Genomic DNA, 13396 nt, shown 5'->3' with positions numbered 1-13396 from the left:
TGTTGTGCTGATTTAAACACTTGCAAGCCTCTGCTGAGAGCACAGCACTGGCTTCAAAGGAGAAAGGAGGCCATGCAGCCCAGGGCTGAGGCTGCGTGTCCTCCTGGGAAGGCAAGAACCCTCATGCCCTGCATTGAGCCCAGCTCACCTCCCAGGGCATGGCAGGACCTCTGGAACAGCCACTCTTCCACAGCACATTGCTCTTTCAGGTGCTTTCAGGGTGCTTGGTGAATCTACAGAGCCATGGCAGGCTTTTGCAAATATTCTCCATGAGATGCATAGGGTGGGCTTGGAGAAGTTAATCACAGCAGTACTGCTGGGGACAAAGGGGTTTGACTGGACACAGATCTGCTCCCGTGTCTTTCGGTAACTCTTCTGCACTGTCCTCATTGGTATGCAAAGCCTGGATGAATTGAGATTTGCAAACTGCCCTCTGATTTTGGCTATCTGATTTTAAAAAAGATGGGCTGTGCTTTCTAAAGGCTTAACCCACAGTAGCTTTCCTTCACAAGAATGGAAACTGCTCGTGATGAGCTCATCTTGAGTCTGTCTGGCTATTTCTGAGCAAGGAAAACTTAAAATTGCAATTTCCAAAAAAAACGAGGCCAAACTTTACTTTCTGATCCATGATAAACACCTGACTATGTAAGTAGAAAATGAGTTAATGAATATTGTGAGCCTCTTCAGCTCTCATCCATTGGATCCCTCTTCCTTACAGTGGGGTGAATGATGCTTTACTCCTTCTAATGGGCTTTGACTAGTGTGTCTGCAGCCTGAGGAGAGTCTAAAAACTACTACCGTCAGTGTAGGAAATAGTAAAATAAAATGGTATTTCTGTCTCTCTGAAATCAGAAAGAGGCTAAACCTGAAGTAGGACTTGCCGGCCAGTGTAGTGCACTGCAAGGAGGGCGCAGGTAAAGTGCCCTGACCTGCAGGACTACTGCAGATGGTGTGTGGGGATACAGTTGGGAACACAAAGTGAGGGTCTTCCCTGACTGTTTCTGCAACAGTTCATCATTACAACTGCACTATACGAGAGTCCTCTTTCATGATATGCACAGTCTTCCCCATACATAACAAACTTTAAGCCCATGCATGAAAGAGGCAATTTCTTTTCCAAGTGTGTCACCCAGCAAAGCTAGAAGTGGAGCTTTCACTGTCCCCATGAGCAATGACTATTTGAATGCCTTGAAGGGGAATAGATAGTTAAAACCTCAGTTCAGTTTCTGTGGAAGCAGAATTCACTGCCAAATAGCGTATCACGCTGCAGTTCTGAATTTATTCCTAGGCATTAATTTGCTTCTAATTCTGTAACTTGGTTAGGGTTGTGTTGGCATTGCGTCGTTGTCGCCTTGCTAATGAGGTAACGGGGCTAATGCAAAGCAGAGGACTCCTGTACTGTTGGCAGCATCCCAGAGAAGGTACTTCTAGATTCATTGGAGAGGTGCCAGACATCATGGAGGATATATTTATACTAATGATGCTTTATCATCAGTGAAAGCCAGGACAGGCAAAGTGTTCTTGCTGTAGGCAGGGCTAGATTCAGTTTTTGTAGCAGTAATGCAAAATCATCTCCTGTGAAGGGAACAAGTGATCTCACTAATAGGGAACTAGTGCTTTTATAATTAAGAATATTAGAGACTTCAGATAGCATAGCTTTGTCCACTGAAGTCCATCTCTTCACCCCCCTCCTCTCCCTGTGTCCTTTCCTCCTGGACTTGGTGATGTAGGTCTGGTCCCTCTAGGCTGGATGTTGCAGTTTGTTGATGGATGCCCTGAGAATAAAAACATCAATTCCTCCTTGGAGGAGAGCAGAGGGCAGATACACTTGTCCAGAACAGATGATGGTCCCCTACATGGGTGGTCATTTGTTTGAGGTCAGTGCACTAAGGGATGCTGAGTGCTCCCTGACTGTGGCACTGTCATGGGAAGCCTGTCTTGCTAGCATGAACCATGATGTAACTCCGTGACAGACACCTGTGTGAACAGAGAATCCAGCCCAGTGCATACACTTGAATGTAGAATAAATGTGAACATGACCAAAACCAGAACAATCACCTCTAGATGTGCCTCATCCACATTGTCCAGTCCTACCTCAAATCAAACTGCATTGCATGTCACAAATATCAGCTGCTTTGTCTTTATTTCATTGTTTTCAGTCCTCATACAACTGCAAATTTAGCATTACTGCTAAAAAAAAGAAAGAGCCAACTACAGCCATTCATGGGATAACGTAATTTTAAACTCTGTGAGACAGCTGATACTATTAAAAACCATGGCCCTATTATAGGCTTTAGTTATTGATGGCTACTTGAGGAGACATACACTGTAAAATATAAAGATATAAAGCGAAAGGCTATTTAGATGGATGTTCAGCTGAATGTTGCTAGCATCAAATCAGTGACACTGAAGAAAATGAGAACAGACATGTGGCACAGCCTCTGGACTAAATGTGTGCACGTTATGGATCTGCTCAGGCTTTGCCTTCACAATGTACACTTTAAATCAAAGCAACATTGAAGTCAATATTGATCGTTCTTGGAGATATATTTTACCTTCAGGCACTGCTGTTTCCCAAAGGAGCGTGAGCAAGAACATATGTCTCTGTGCAGTGCTGACTGCTTGTGGACAGGGATCTCCCCGAGATCCTCTGAAACCGATTCCTCCTTTGGAAGTACCCACTGCTGCTGCTGAGGGACCGCTGCCTGTTCTTCAGGTACTCCCTGTAGTTTTTGGTGAGCAGAGTATAGAGGAAGGGGTTGATACAGCTGTTGCTGTAGGTCAGACAGGTTGTCAGATAATTAATGTTCTTCATCACCTTGGGAGATAAAGAGAAGGATTCATAATACTGGAAGAGGAGCTGCCATATCCAGAAAGGCAAGAAGCAAGCCCAGAACACCAGCACTATCGTGAAGATTAAATAGAGCACCTTTTGATTCGGCAACCGCTTGGTCTGCTTGAAGGATGCTGTTTGTGACACCCAGTAGATCTTAGCTAATCGGATGTAAAGGTAGCCAATGATTACCCCTGGACCCACGATGCTGGTACCAAAGAGGATGGTGAGATAGACTTTGTAGGACAGCTTGCTCCAAGTGGGCAGGCAGATGCTTTTGTTGTCCCTTTGTACTAGCTGGATCATGATGAGCATTGGGAGAGTGAGTAGCAGTGACACCAGCCAGATGACAACAGCAATGGCCTTTCGGTAACTCTTGGACCTCTTAACTGTGTCCAGGGGCTTCAGCACAGCAAAGTAGCGCTCTGTGCTCATGACTGTGAGGGTGAAGATGCTGGCATGCATAGTGAGGAAGTCCAGACTGAACAGGATACGACAGCCAATGTCCCCAAAGTACCACTTCTGAATGAAGTAGGTCCCAACAATGAAGGGGATGGTGAGAAGGTAGAGCAGGTCTGCCAGTGCAAGGTTGATGATGTAAATATACATGGAGGCAGATGATCGCAAGTAATGGCACATCACCAGCAAGGTGTATACATTGCCTGTCACCCCAATCACGCACATGAGGGAGAGGATTGTCCCAATGGTGCAGATTGCAATCATGTCCTCCATGGAACCAGTGGCTGATGTGCCGTCCCCGGTAGCGTTGGCTGAGGTGTTGGGTCTGATTCTGAACAGATTCCCCTCACTTGTGTCTGTCACCATGTAGGGGGTTGCAGAAAAGTGGCTCTCTAGCTCATCAATCAGGGACATCCTTCTGGCCTTTTAATGCCAGAGGCTTTTCTTCATGCCACTGGGGTCTGAAGATCTGTTCTTTCTGCTCTGAGAAATGCGACTGCTGGGAGAAGGTGAACCATTTCTTAGCGAGGTCTCATCCAAGGAAGATCTGCATTTTCTGCTAGAGGAAAGACATCAGAAACCAACATATTATAAATCTGCCAAAGCAGCACACATTATAATTTAGAAGTTACCATCCTTGAGTACGTATCTGCACTGTCTGCATGTACCAAAGGTCTTCTGCATGGAGGCTGCTCATGTGTAATGTTCATGCCATCACTACAGGAGCACGGCTTTGAGGGATGACATTTCTTAACGTGTCCATGGAAAAGAGACACAAGAATTCGTGCAACTCATTGGAACCGCTTGCTGCAATCCTTCCAGTTAGTTTGGAGTTGGGGAACAGAAATGTCCTTCCTAAATTCATAACAGCAACTTACACACCTAGCAGCATGATTACTCAAACCTCTTAACTCTGAAGGACTAAAAGACCCCAAAAGAAGGAAAACCAACTTTGGATTTACCATCTGCAGCCAAATTGTCTATTTTGTGTAAGTGATACACTCAGAGTCCTGTCCAGCATTTCTGCAGTGTTTTTGTTGAGCAGATTCCCTTGAATAAGAAACGCACGTTATGTCCTGACCTGCAATTTCAAATTGTATTTGAATAATGGGAAAAAAAAAAGCATTTTATATCCTGAGAGGAAGTTGTAGGTTTCAGTGTGGGTTTTATGTGACTGTAAACGTGGGGTTTTTTTTTCATCCTCTCTGTCAAATATGATCCCACAGATTTTGATATGTCCATGCGTAGATGTATTTCAGACAGACCTGTCTGTGAGACTGTCTAAGCAGCCTTAGGCAGCGAGGTGTGAGATTGCTCTGTGGCATGTCAGGCAGGTAGTCACTCTTTGTACGCAGAAGCTTTTGGTTAGCTCAAACTCAACACTATACAAATGATGACTGTGTTGCTTTGAGTTTATACTGGCTCTGGGTGTAGGCAAAGAGAAATCTAGGTGTAGGCAAAGGGAGATCTAACCTACCTGAGAAAAACACTGAAGAAGTAGCTAAAATACCCAAATTTTAAGGCGTATCAAAGGTCTGTGCCAGCCTAAAGGTCAGTGCACACAGAAGTCTCTGCATTATGCATTTTACGGAGTTCAGGTTGTCTCTCTGGAAAATGCTGTGAGCAGAGGTGCTGGACTGCCTTGTCCTTGCAGGGCTCAGCAGGCAAAGACTTCCCTCTGCCTCTCTCCACTGGGCAGGTTGGGTTTGTTTTATCCTGGGAACTTGCTAAGTTTTGCAGCTTTTTCTGGTGAGTTTGGTGTCCCTTTGCCTCCACACCAGCTTTGACTCCTTTGTATCTTCCCTCCCACTAGCTCCTTAGCAGCAGGATTACAGCACCCTGCCTCCTCTTCCTCCAACTGCTCTTGTGTCAAAGACCTTGACAGTGACCTCTGTAGCACTTGAGGATGGACAGTGTCCATCATCTTCATGACTTGCCCTTACCTTTGCTATTTCCCATTACCACCTGCTGCAGGTGATGAGTGCTATGGTAATGTCATGCAAAAACTCTGTATAAACAAAGAGGGCAGTCCAGTCCAGAGGGAGATTTTTCCTCACTTAACAATTGGGATAGAGTTGCAAAAAAAAAAAAAAAAAAAAAGGAGGAAAACCCACCATACACAGAACCCATCTCCCACCCAAGTCCCTTGGGTACAGACATCCAAGGCAGAGAGCTGAAGCGTGGCTCTGCAATGGCCAGTGCTCCTTCAGGACGTTGCTCCTCTGGGCTGGTCTCCAGAAGCTTCACCAGCATCTCAACTTTCCTGAACCTTGTAAACCCAAACCTGTTTCCTCCCTCTCTGCCGTGCTCTGCGGTCCCCTCCTGCTTGGCTTTGGGCACGTGTAGCCAGCCTGTCCATGCACTGACTTGCTCCCTCATCATCCACTTTATTGATGTTCATGTACGAGTTGTGCCAGCAGCAAAAGCATCACGCATGAAGGAGACACGGATGCTCAGGGAGCTCTGCTTGCTCCTCTGCCACACGATTGCCGGCACACTTGGTGAGAAACAAATGGCTCTGTATGAGTTGCTCCAGCTAAACCTGGAGCTGGTCACACATGCAGCTATCAAGCTCAGTTGGATTTGTGGTAGCTTATTTTCAGGAGCATGTTTCCATGGCCCAGGTGCTGTCTTCTTGCAACTGCCTCACTTTGTGTTCCGGGCACCTGTAGCAGATCCGTGCGGTGCTTGCACATGTCTCTGCGGTTCCCTGGTGTGACAGCTCCTGAGCCCAGCACACCGCGTCTCCCCGCTCTGCTCCTCTTCCACTGAACCTGCCTTTTGCTTCATTCATAAAATTCCTACAGCACAAATTCCATTTGGATGCTTCACCTGTTTCCAGATCGAGCCCACAGCTAGGCAAGTCCTCACTCCTGGAGGAGGAAAATTAAACAAACTGGGGAAACCTTGCATCATTTTAAAGTTACTGTCATTGCTGCACTTGTACATAAATGCACACACATGCACACACACACACACAATAGAGAGCTTGTTATTTCAAGCAGCCATTCAAGCATCTTACGGTCTAAGCAATTTTCTCAGCCAATCCTGCCTTTCCCTCGATGTTATCATCACACAGGAGTACCATGCAGATTCCAATAGCTACAAACAGAAATGAATTTCTCCTGCTCAAACCTTGCTTTTAAATCCAGCAGATGAAGTTTCCTCTAAGGAATAAAATAAAAATGAATCTAGTAATATTAAAGCTGAAACTTAAAGGAAAAAAAAATCAGGGAAAAAAAGAAAAAAAAAAAGAGAATCCTTCTTCATAGGCAGACAGCGAGAGATCCCCGTGCTCCGTCGCATCTGGAAGGGCAGCAGCAGGAAGGGAGTGTGCTACCTAGCCAAGTATGTTTGAAATCTGTGCGCTCTTAATACTCTCATTCTCCTCCCTTCACTCACGCCTGCTATTTCTGTTCCTCAGTGACGTTAGGCATAGCGTGGTTTTGACTGCAGCCAGCAAAGAGCCTTTTTAAAGAAGCAGCATTTTGATAGCCATGGTTTGTTGAACCAGCCCCCCCTGCCTGGCCGTGGGCCAGCTGGGGATGCAAGATGTCAAGGCTGTTTTCATCCCAGGACCGGTGATATGAAAAGCCATCCTGCCCCTCCTTACGTTGCACTGAAGAGTGCAAATGCCTAAAGCTGCCAGAGCAAAGCTGTTGTGTCAGGGGAGAGGGGTCGGGCCAGGGAGGGTTAAATTCCTGCGGGAAGGTTGGCTGCCCAGGGAAACGGCACAGCTTCTCGATTCGGAGATCAATTCCAAAGTGATGCCAAAGTTTATTTGGGTTGGACGGTGTATTAACAGCTGAATCTGTGCGGTGATATCACGCACCACAGCATCTGAGATATTTTGGACTGGCGGTAACAAAATGTCCAGGTTGTTTGGGGTTCAGCTGGTTCTTTCCCCAGTGATGCTCAAGGAAGGTAAAGAGGGAGTGAGATCAGCCAAGTACCTAGAAAAAGCTATGTGTGAGGAGTGGCTGGAGCTGAGAAATGCCGAAGCTAAACTCAGGATTATTTTGTTAGCAGCTGAATATTATGCTGGTTGCTTGCACACAATGGGATTGTTCTTCCTCCTAGTTCCCTGCTGCAGCTCTGTGGACTGCAGGGAATTGCTTCTGATTTATGCCAGTGGCAAGCGAGAAGCACCCACCTCTCCTGGGGTGTCTGCTCCTGGACACGGCTGTGTGGGAGATGCCTGCCAGGCCCATTGCTTGCTTCACTGGTTTGCATTTGGGCAATCACTGCAATTAGGTGATGCTTCCCAGCATGGGGATCCTGGGAGGTGGCAGCACCTGGTGCATTAGCCAGCCCCAGCTCATCCATCCTGCATCACTGTTACGAGCTGAGAGCTGTTTCCTCCTCTAAATCCTTCCCTGGATACATGTGTCATTGCTGCTGCTGCTTCTTCTTCTCTCCTCCTCCCCAACCTCCCCCAACCTTTCACATTCTTCCATCCGGGTGCTTTCCGATGCATCTTGTGTCTAAGGTCCTGTCTTCCTGACTGTGGTAGCACCTGGAAAGCTTGGTGAGCACCGGCTGTGGTTGTGGCCACAACGGGGCAGCGGGTGTGCAAAGCAAGGCTGCTCTGAGATACATGCTTTTGAGTGTGGTGAGGACTCAGGTTGGGAGCAAATCCTTACGTGGAGGCTTAATTTTGCAATGAAAATAGGTTTTACATTAGTAGCTCTAATAAGAGCTGGTTGAGCTCTAAAAGCCCAACCCAAGCAACCTCTAAATCTACATTTTGTGGCTGACCCCTAGACATCTTTGTAAAAGTGTGGGCTGGAAGCTGCTTCTGACGCAGCTCTCTGAGCTGCCCATCGGCTGTGTGACTCTGGTGTGCAGCAGCAATCCTTTGGTGAGCACCGATGGTGAAGTCATTGGCAAAGTGCTTTATTTGTGGGTGGTCCACTGGGAGCAAGAAGGTCATTCATGTGGCAGTCTCCTCTTCACATACAGAGCAGGGACGATGTACTCGTGTCCTTGAGTCCCTTTACTACTGTCTGCATGCATCTCAAGGGGCACACACCCTGTGTGAATGCAGCGAGGCTGAGTGGGGAGGTGGGTGTCTCTGCTGGGCATGGCTCGGCCATGCCGCTTCAATCTCCAGAGTTTGGTAGGTATGGGCAGGTCTCTCGCTAGGCACCTACACTGGAGCTGTCACACTCCTGTCACTTCTCTGTCACCGAGGTGTCAATTGGGTTGTTATTGACCTGTGTCAGGGAAAGGAAGGGGGAATGGGATGGGGGAAGGCTTCTGGCCAACCCATCAGTTTTCTGAATCTGTTGGTCCTAACCTGGTACTTCCTTTTTTGATGTTTAAACCTTTTGAGAAACATTATACGAGTGTGTCTGTCTGTCAGGAAATCTCAGTGCCCGTGGGGCTGCTGTTAGAGGAAGCTGGACTCCCAGATGGTGTGTGTCCTGCTGGAGTCGTTAGAGGAGATGTCTGGAGAGGCATTTGAGAGTGGCATGGACAGTGTCAAGTTCACAGCCCTGGCTCTGAGGGTTGTTTGTGGTTGTAGTTTTGCTGCTTCTGTTCCCCTTATTTTCCTCATCGATAAAAACAGATCTCATAGAGCTCACTCATCTCCAGGTGCCCTGAGTTTTGGGGTTTTTCATATTTGTCAGATGCTATTAGAGCTACAGACAGGAGTTCCAGCCTGTGTGATTTGTAACAGGACTAGGAACTGCGCAGTCACTAACAGATGAAGGTAGGAGCCCTCTGAGATATGAAACAGGTCTGTTTAATCATTCAAACAATATCCACTGCTACAGGGCTTGAGTTCTGCATAGGGGCCTTCTGAAGTCACTACAAAGGTACTAACCATTATTATTCTATGAAATACAGGGCAAAAAAAGACAACTTTTCTCCTTTGATAAAAGGATTTATTCCAGTGCTATGTGAATTTGATTGTGTTTGGTTACACAAAATCTCTTGTGTCTCTTGAGCTGGGCTGTGCACCCCACTGTCTGTGCACCTACCTTACCAACTGCCTGCTGCCTCTCCTGCTCTGTGCAGGGCCCCTTTAGCATCTTCCACTTTTGCTGGGGCAGTTCTGAGACCAAGCTTACCAGCAGCTATAGGCTCCCTTCTGCTCTGAACTGGAAGTCTGACTTTGTCTGTGTATCACATTTTAAACATATATTAAAGTGCTGCTCCCTCTATGTAGGAAGAGCTACCTGGAAGAAGATTGTAATGAGACTGGGCTTGGTCTTTTCTCCCACATAACCACTGATAGGACGAGAGGTAATGGCCTCAAGTTGTGCCAGGGGAGGTTTAGGTTGGATATTGGAAAAAATTTCTTCTACAAAAGAGTGGTCAGACATTGGAACAGGCTGCCCAGAGAAGTGGTGGAGTCACCATCCTTGGAGGTGTTAAAGAAACGTGTCTGCATTTTTGGTCTGGGTCAGGTTTAGAAACATGTGCAAACTCAGGGTAAGATGTGATTCCCACTCGTCTGACTTGGTTTATTCCTCTCCATGTACAACCCCCTTTAATACCCAGCAGTAGTCATGATATCACATACGTTTTGTCTCTACTGCAGGTGTTATCATGGTCGCAGAGAAATTCAAATGAGCTTGTGAGAAGCTGCCCTGACTTTGGGATCAGCCCAGAAGAGACCAAGCATTTTCAGCATCATGCTGAACTTGGGTCCTCCCAGAGCTGTGCTGACAGCTGGGACCACAGACAAATGGCAGCAGCTCCTGAGGAAAAAACATTGGTGAGGTGGTTGGGACTCACTGTGCAAGGCATGGCAGTCCCCTGGTCACCTCTTGTTCCTAGGAAAGTTGCATTTAAATCCCTCTGTTCTGTCACTCATGGTCTCAGACACATGCAAATGTGATATCCAAATTCCCAGCTGGTCCCCAACTGCTTTTTATCACTCTTTCTGCTGTCATTCCCTACCAGTGAAAGACCCATTCAAACTTGCCCAGCTCATTTGGAGACTTCACTGAGATTATTTTTTTGGGGGGCATTTTTGTCTCCTTTCTTCCTGTTTTTTTGCAATATGAAACTTCTGTTGTCCTTTCTGAATCAGTGTGGCTTTGCTCTTGGCTGCTTTGTGTGAAAGTGAGACTCCAGGGGCTGATACCACCAGTTTGTTTTTGCTCATCCAGGATCCCTTAAACAGATACCGGGTTTATAGCTGCTCTGCTCATGGTGGGTATCCATCCCTCTCTGAGTTCGCTGCCCAGGAGGATCTGTGTGTTGCTATCAGCTTTTTCCCCTGCACAGGGGTAAATTGCACAGACAGTTCAAGGAGTGGTGCTGAAAGGGGCCTGAGGTGCTGTCCTGGGCTGTTGTTAGCTACCGGGTCTGTGGTGGCTCTGGTCTAACTAGTGTCACTGTCCAGGGCAGGGGAAGCACTCAGATGTTCCTCACTGGTGCCTTGGAGTTTGGGTGGGAAAGGGCAGAGGGCTCAAGCTCTGACTCCCTGGGGTTTGCAGGTAACAGCCATGCTATTTGAAGCTCTGGAGCATGGTAAAGGCTGGTCCTGAAGGGATGGAAGGAGCAGAAGGGGCCAGAGCTTTTCCCAGCTTTCCTCTTAGGTCTGCTGTTATGAAATGTTGCTCCTTACTCTCCAGAATTTCACCTTGTGTTTACAGGCATCCCTTCAAGATCACAGAGATCACCTCTGTTCTCACAGAACAGTTAAAATTTTTGAACTCCTATGAGGTCTAAAGCTTTGCTATATGGTTTTGGGAGACCAACAACCACTGCTCTCCCAGACTGAGGCTCAGGTCCCTGCATTCCTAGGAAGGTGTGAGTGATGGGGATTGATTTTGTGCCCATCAGGGATGAGGTGTGTTGGAGCAAGCAGGGTTGTTTTGTGCAGTGATGGTGGGGCAGGGGTGCAGAGTGCAGCAAGGCTGAGCTGCCTCAGGGCCCCCCAAGGCTCCACACACCCAGGAGGATGGGGTCCTGTGGTTCTGCTACCCTTGTGCAGGGTACGCAGTCAGCACAGGGAGATTTTCCCTGGGTTGCTCTCCTCTGCCCTGGCTGTGCAGTCCCACTAAGGAGACTCTGGGCTGCTCTTTGGTCGGATATACTTTAGGAAGAAATGTTTTTCTGTCTCTGCAGCTGATCTGACTCTAGCATGAGCTCTGGATGGCAGACAGGATGCTGTTCATTTTTCTGTGTGACATGTGTGAGTGGGATCATTTGGCCTTCATTTCAGCAGCCCCTGACATTCACAGGCTGGTCTGAGTCTCTGTGGGACGTCCCATCACCTGCCTTGGGGCTGGGAGTGCTCCCATGGCTGTGCCAGGGACCCGAGGTACTGGACATTTAGATTTAACATCTGGTGTTTGACATGTGAAAGGGCACGATTTCTCCACACTGAAGGATTTGTCTATTTGGGGTGAGCGCAGGCACTGCTGGTCCCTCTGGGGCGATGGAGCTGGGGCTCCTCCATGGCTGCTCAGGGTCAGGGGAGCTTCTGAGGGAGTGAGCATCACTGTCTCCCGCATGGATCCTCCTGCTGGATACCTCTTCCTATGCACTGGGGTGCAGGCTGTTCTCCAGGAGGAGGTCTCATGCCTACACAACCTGCAGAACATGCAAATCCTGCCTCCTGTCCCAGTCCCCTGGTAGGATGGCAATACCCCGCTGGCATCCCATGCACTCACCAGGCAGGCAGAACTTGTCCCTTGTCTAACCTGCAAGGCACATTGCAGAGCTGTTAAACAGAAGTGACAGTGATTCTGTGTCACAGCCAGATCCCACCATGCTCTGCAAAGGTGGGAGAGGAGCCTCAGCTACCAGGCATGACCCAGACCACCTTGATGGGGGGTGATAAGCGGGAGTTACAACCTACTTAACTCCTTCTCTTCCTGCCCTCCAGAAAATCCACATCTGCATCCTAAAAACTGCAATTCAAAAAATTGTCACTATGTCTGTGCATTCATTCATCCATCCATCCTCCTGTGTGGTTGCTCTAGTGAGATGTGATAAGTTGGCCATCTCATGTAGATTCATCCTCCTTCCTGCTCCAGAGTCACTGACTTTAAATGACCAAGTACTTCGTTAAGCTTTCTTGAGCATTTACAATGGGCTGGGCTGAGGCTGGATCCATCACAGGCTGTTAGTGGTCATTCCAGATTTCTGGATTTTCATTTTCCAGTCTTTATTTGCAAACAGCTTAGATCACTCTCAGGGTATAATTGGAGAAGCCAATGAGTCTAAAGCTGGAGTTGTGTTTGTACAGCAGCTGTGACTGTGCAGCTCCCGCTGCTGGCAGGCAGAAGCTGGTGATCTTTCTATACCTGGAAACAGATAGCCTTGTGTGTCCCTCAGACTAAATTAAGTGGTTCAGCTTAGTTGTTATTTCCCATATGCAGAGACTGGATATTCATTGGAAAATGAACGTGCTGGTGTATCCCGGCTGGTTTGTATGCATTTCCTTCCTCTCTCTTATACCAACACGCTCACCTTGCATGTGCCAGCTGGTTAGTCTGGTATGAGACTGGCCTGAACCCTGTTTAGTTCCTGATTTTGGTAAATTAAAGGAGATCCTTACTTCATAGAAGCTGGATGTCTGAATGAGTCTGGAAGACAGAACAGCAGTACACTGCAGCATGTGGGTTGTGCTCAGGTACAGCTCCCTCAGGCACAGCCCTCTGTGTGACTTCAGTCTGAAAAAAAAGCAGAAAACAACATTAGCACACTACTACTGGGGCTTTTTCTAACGTAGGAGTCAGAGTGTTCAGTGTTATTACATCCAACCGGGGCTTGATCAAATAGCACATCTGTGCATAAAAGTTTCTGCCAAGAGGGAGGCAGAGCAGCAGCTACATGTCGTTCTTTGCATGTAAAACAAGTTTCTAATGTGCTCATTTGTGAGCAGTATCTAATGCCAAAAGGCCTTGGTATAAATGCAGACAAGAGCTTAAATATATTGATTTACAATTTATTTAGGCTTTACAAGTCTGCGTTGCCAAATCCATTTACCCCTCAGTGTATTTACACCTGCAAACCACAATAGTAACAATAATTAGACCCAACCCATCTACTGTGGTTTTCATCAGAGTACCAGCGATGTCTCACTGGAGCATGAGTTTTCAGAGGCTTTCCCCCTAACTGATTACATTTACGTGC

The 13396-nt window shown here is 47.4% G+C and overlaps 1 protein-coding gene across 1 annotated transcript; it reads right to left on the bottom strand.

Moving 5' to 3' along the window:
• Positions 1-2128: 2128 nt before the first annotated feature.
• LOC104527602 (urotensin-2 receptor) lies at positions 2129-6714 on the bottom strand. Its single transcript, XM_010171365.2, has 2 exons — positions 6428-6714; positions 2129-3851 (listed from the first exon to the last, which is right to left on the bottom strand). Exon 2 carries the CDS (start codon positions 3704-3706, stop codon positions 2558-2560), a length of 1149 nt encoding a protein of 382 aa, XP_010169667.1. The 5' UTR covers positions 3707-3851; positions 6428-6714; the 3' UTR covers positions 2129-2557.
• Between the last annotated feature and the right edge of the window lie 6682 nt (positions 6715-13396).

Source organism: Antrostomus carolinensis, unplaced genomic scaffold (assembly GCF_000700745.2).
Source record: "Antrostomus carolinensis isolate BGI_N321 unplaced genomic scaffold, ASM70074v2 scaffold28247, whole genome shotgun sequence".
Classification (NCBI taxonomy): Eukaryota; Metazoa; Chordata; class Aves; order Caprimulgiformes; family Caprimulgidae; genus Antrostomus; species Antrostomus carolinensis.
The sequence above is the reverse complement of the archived record's forward strand: the minus strand, read 5'-3'. Positions and strand labels throughout refer to the sequence as shown.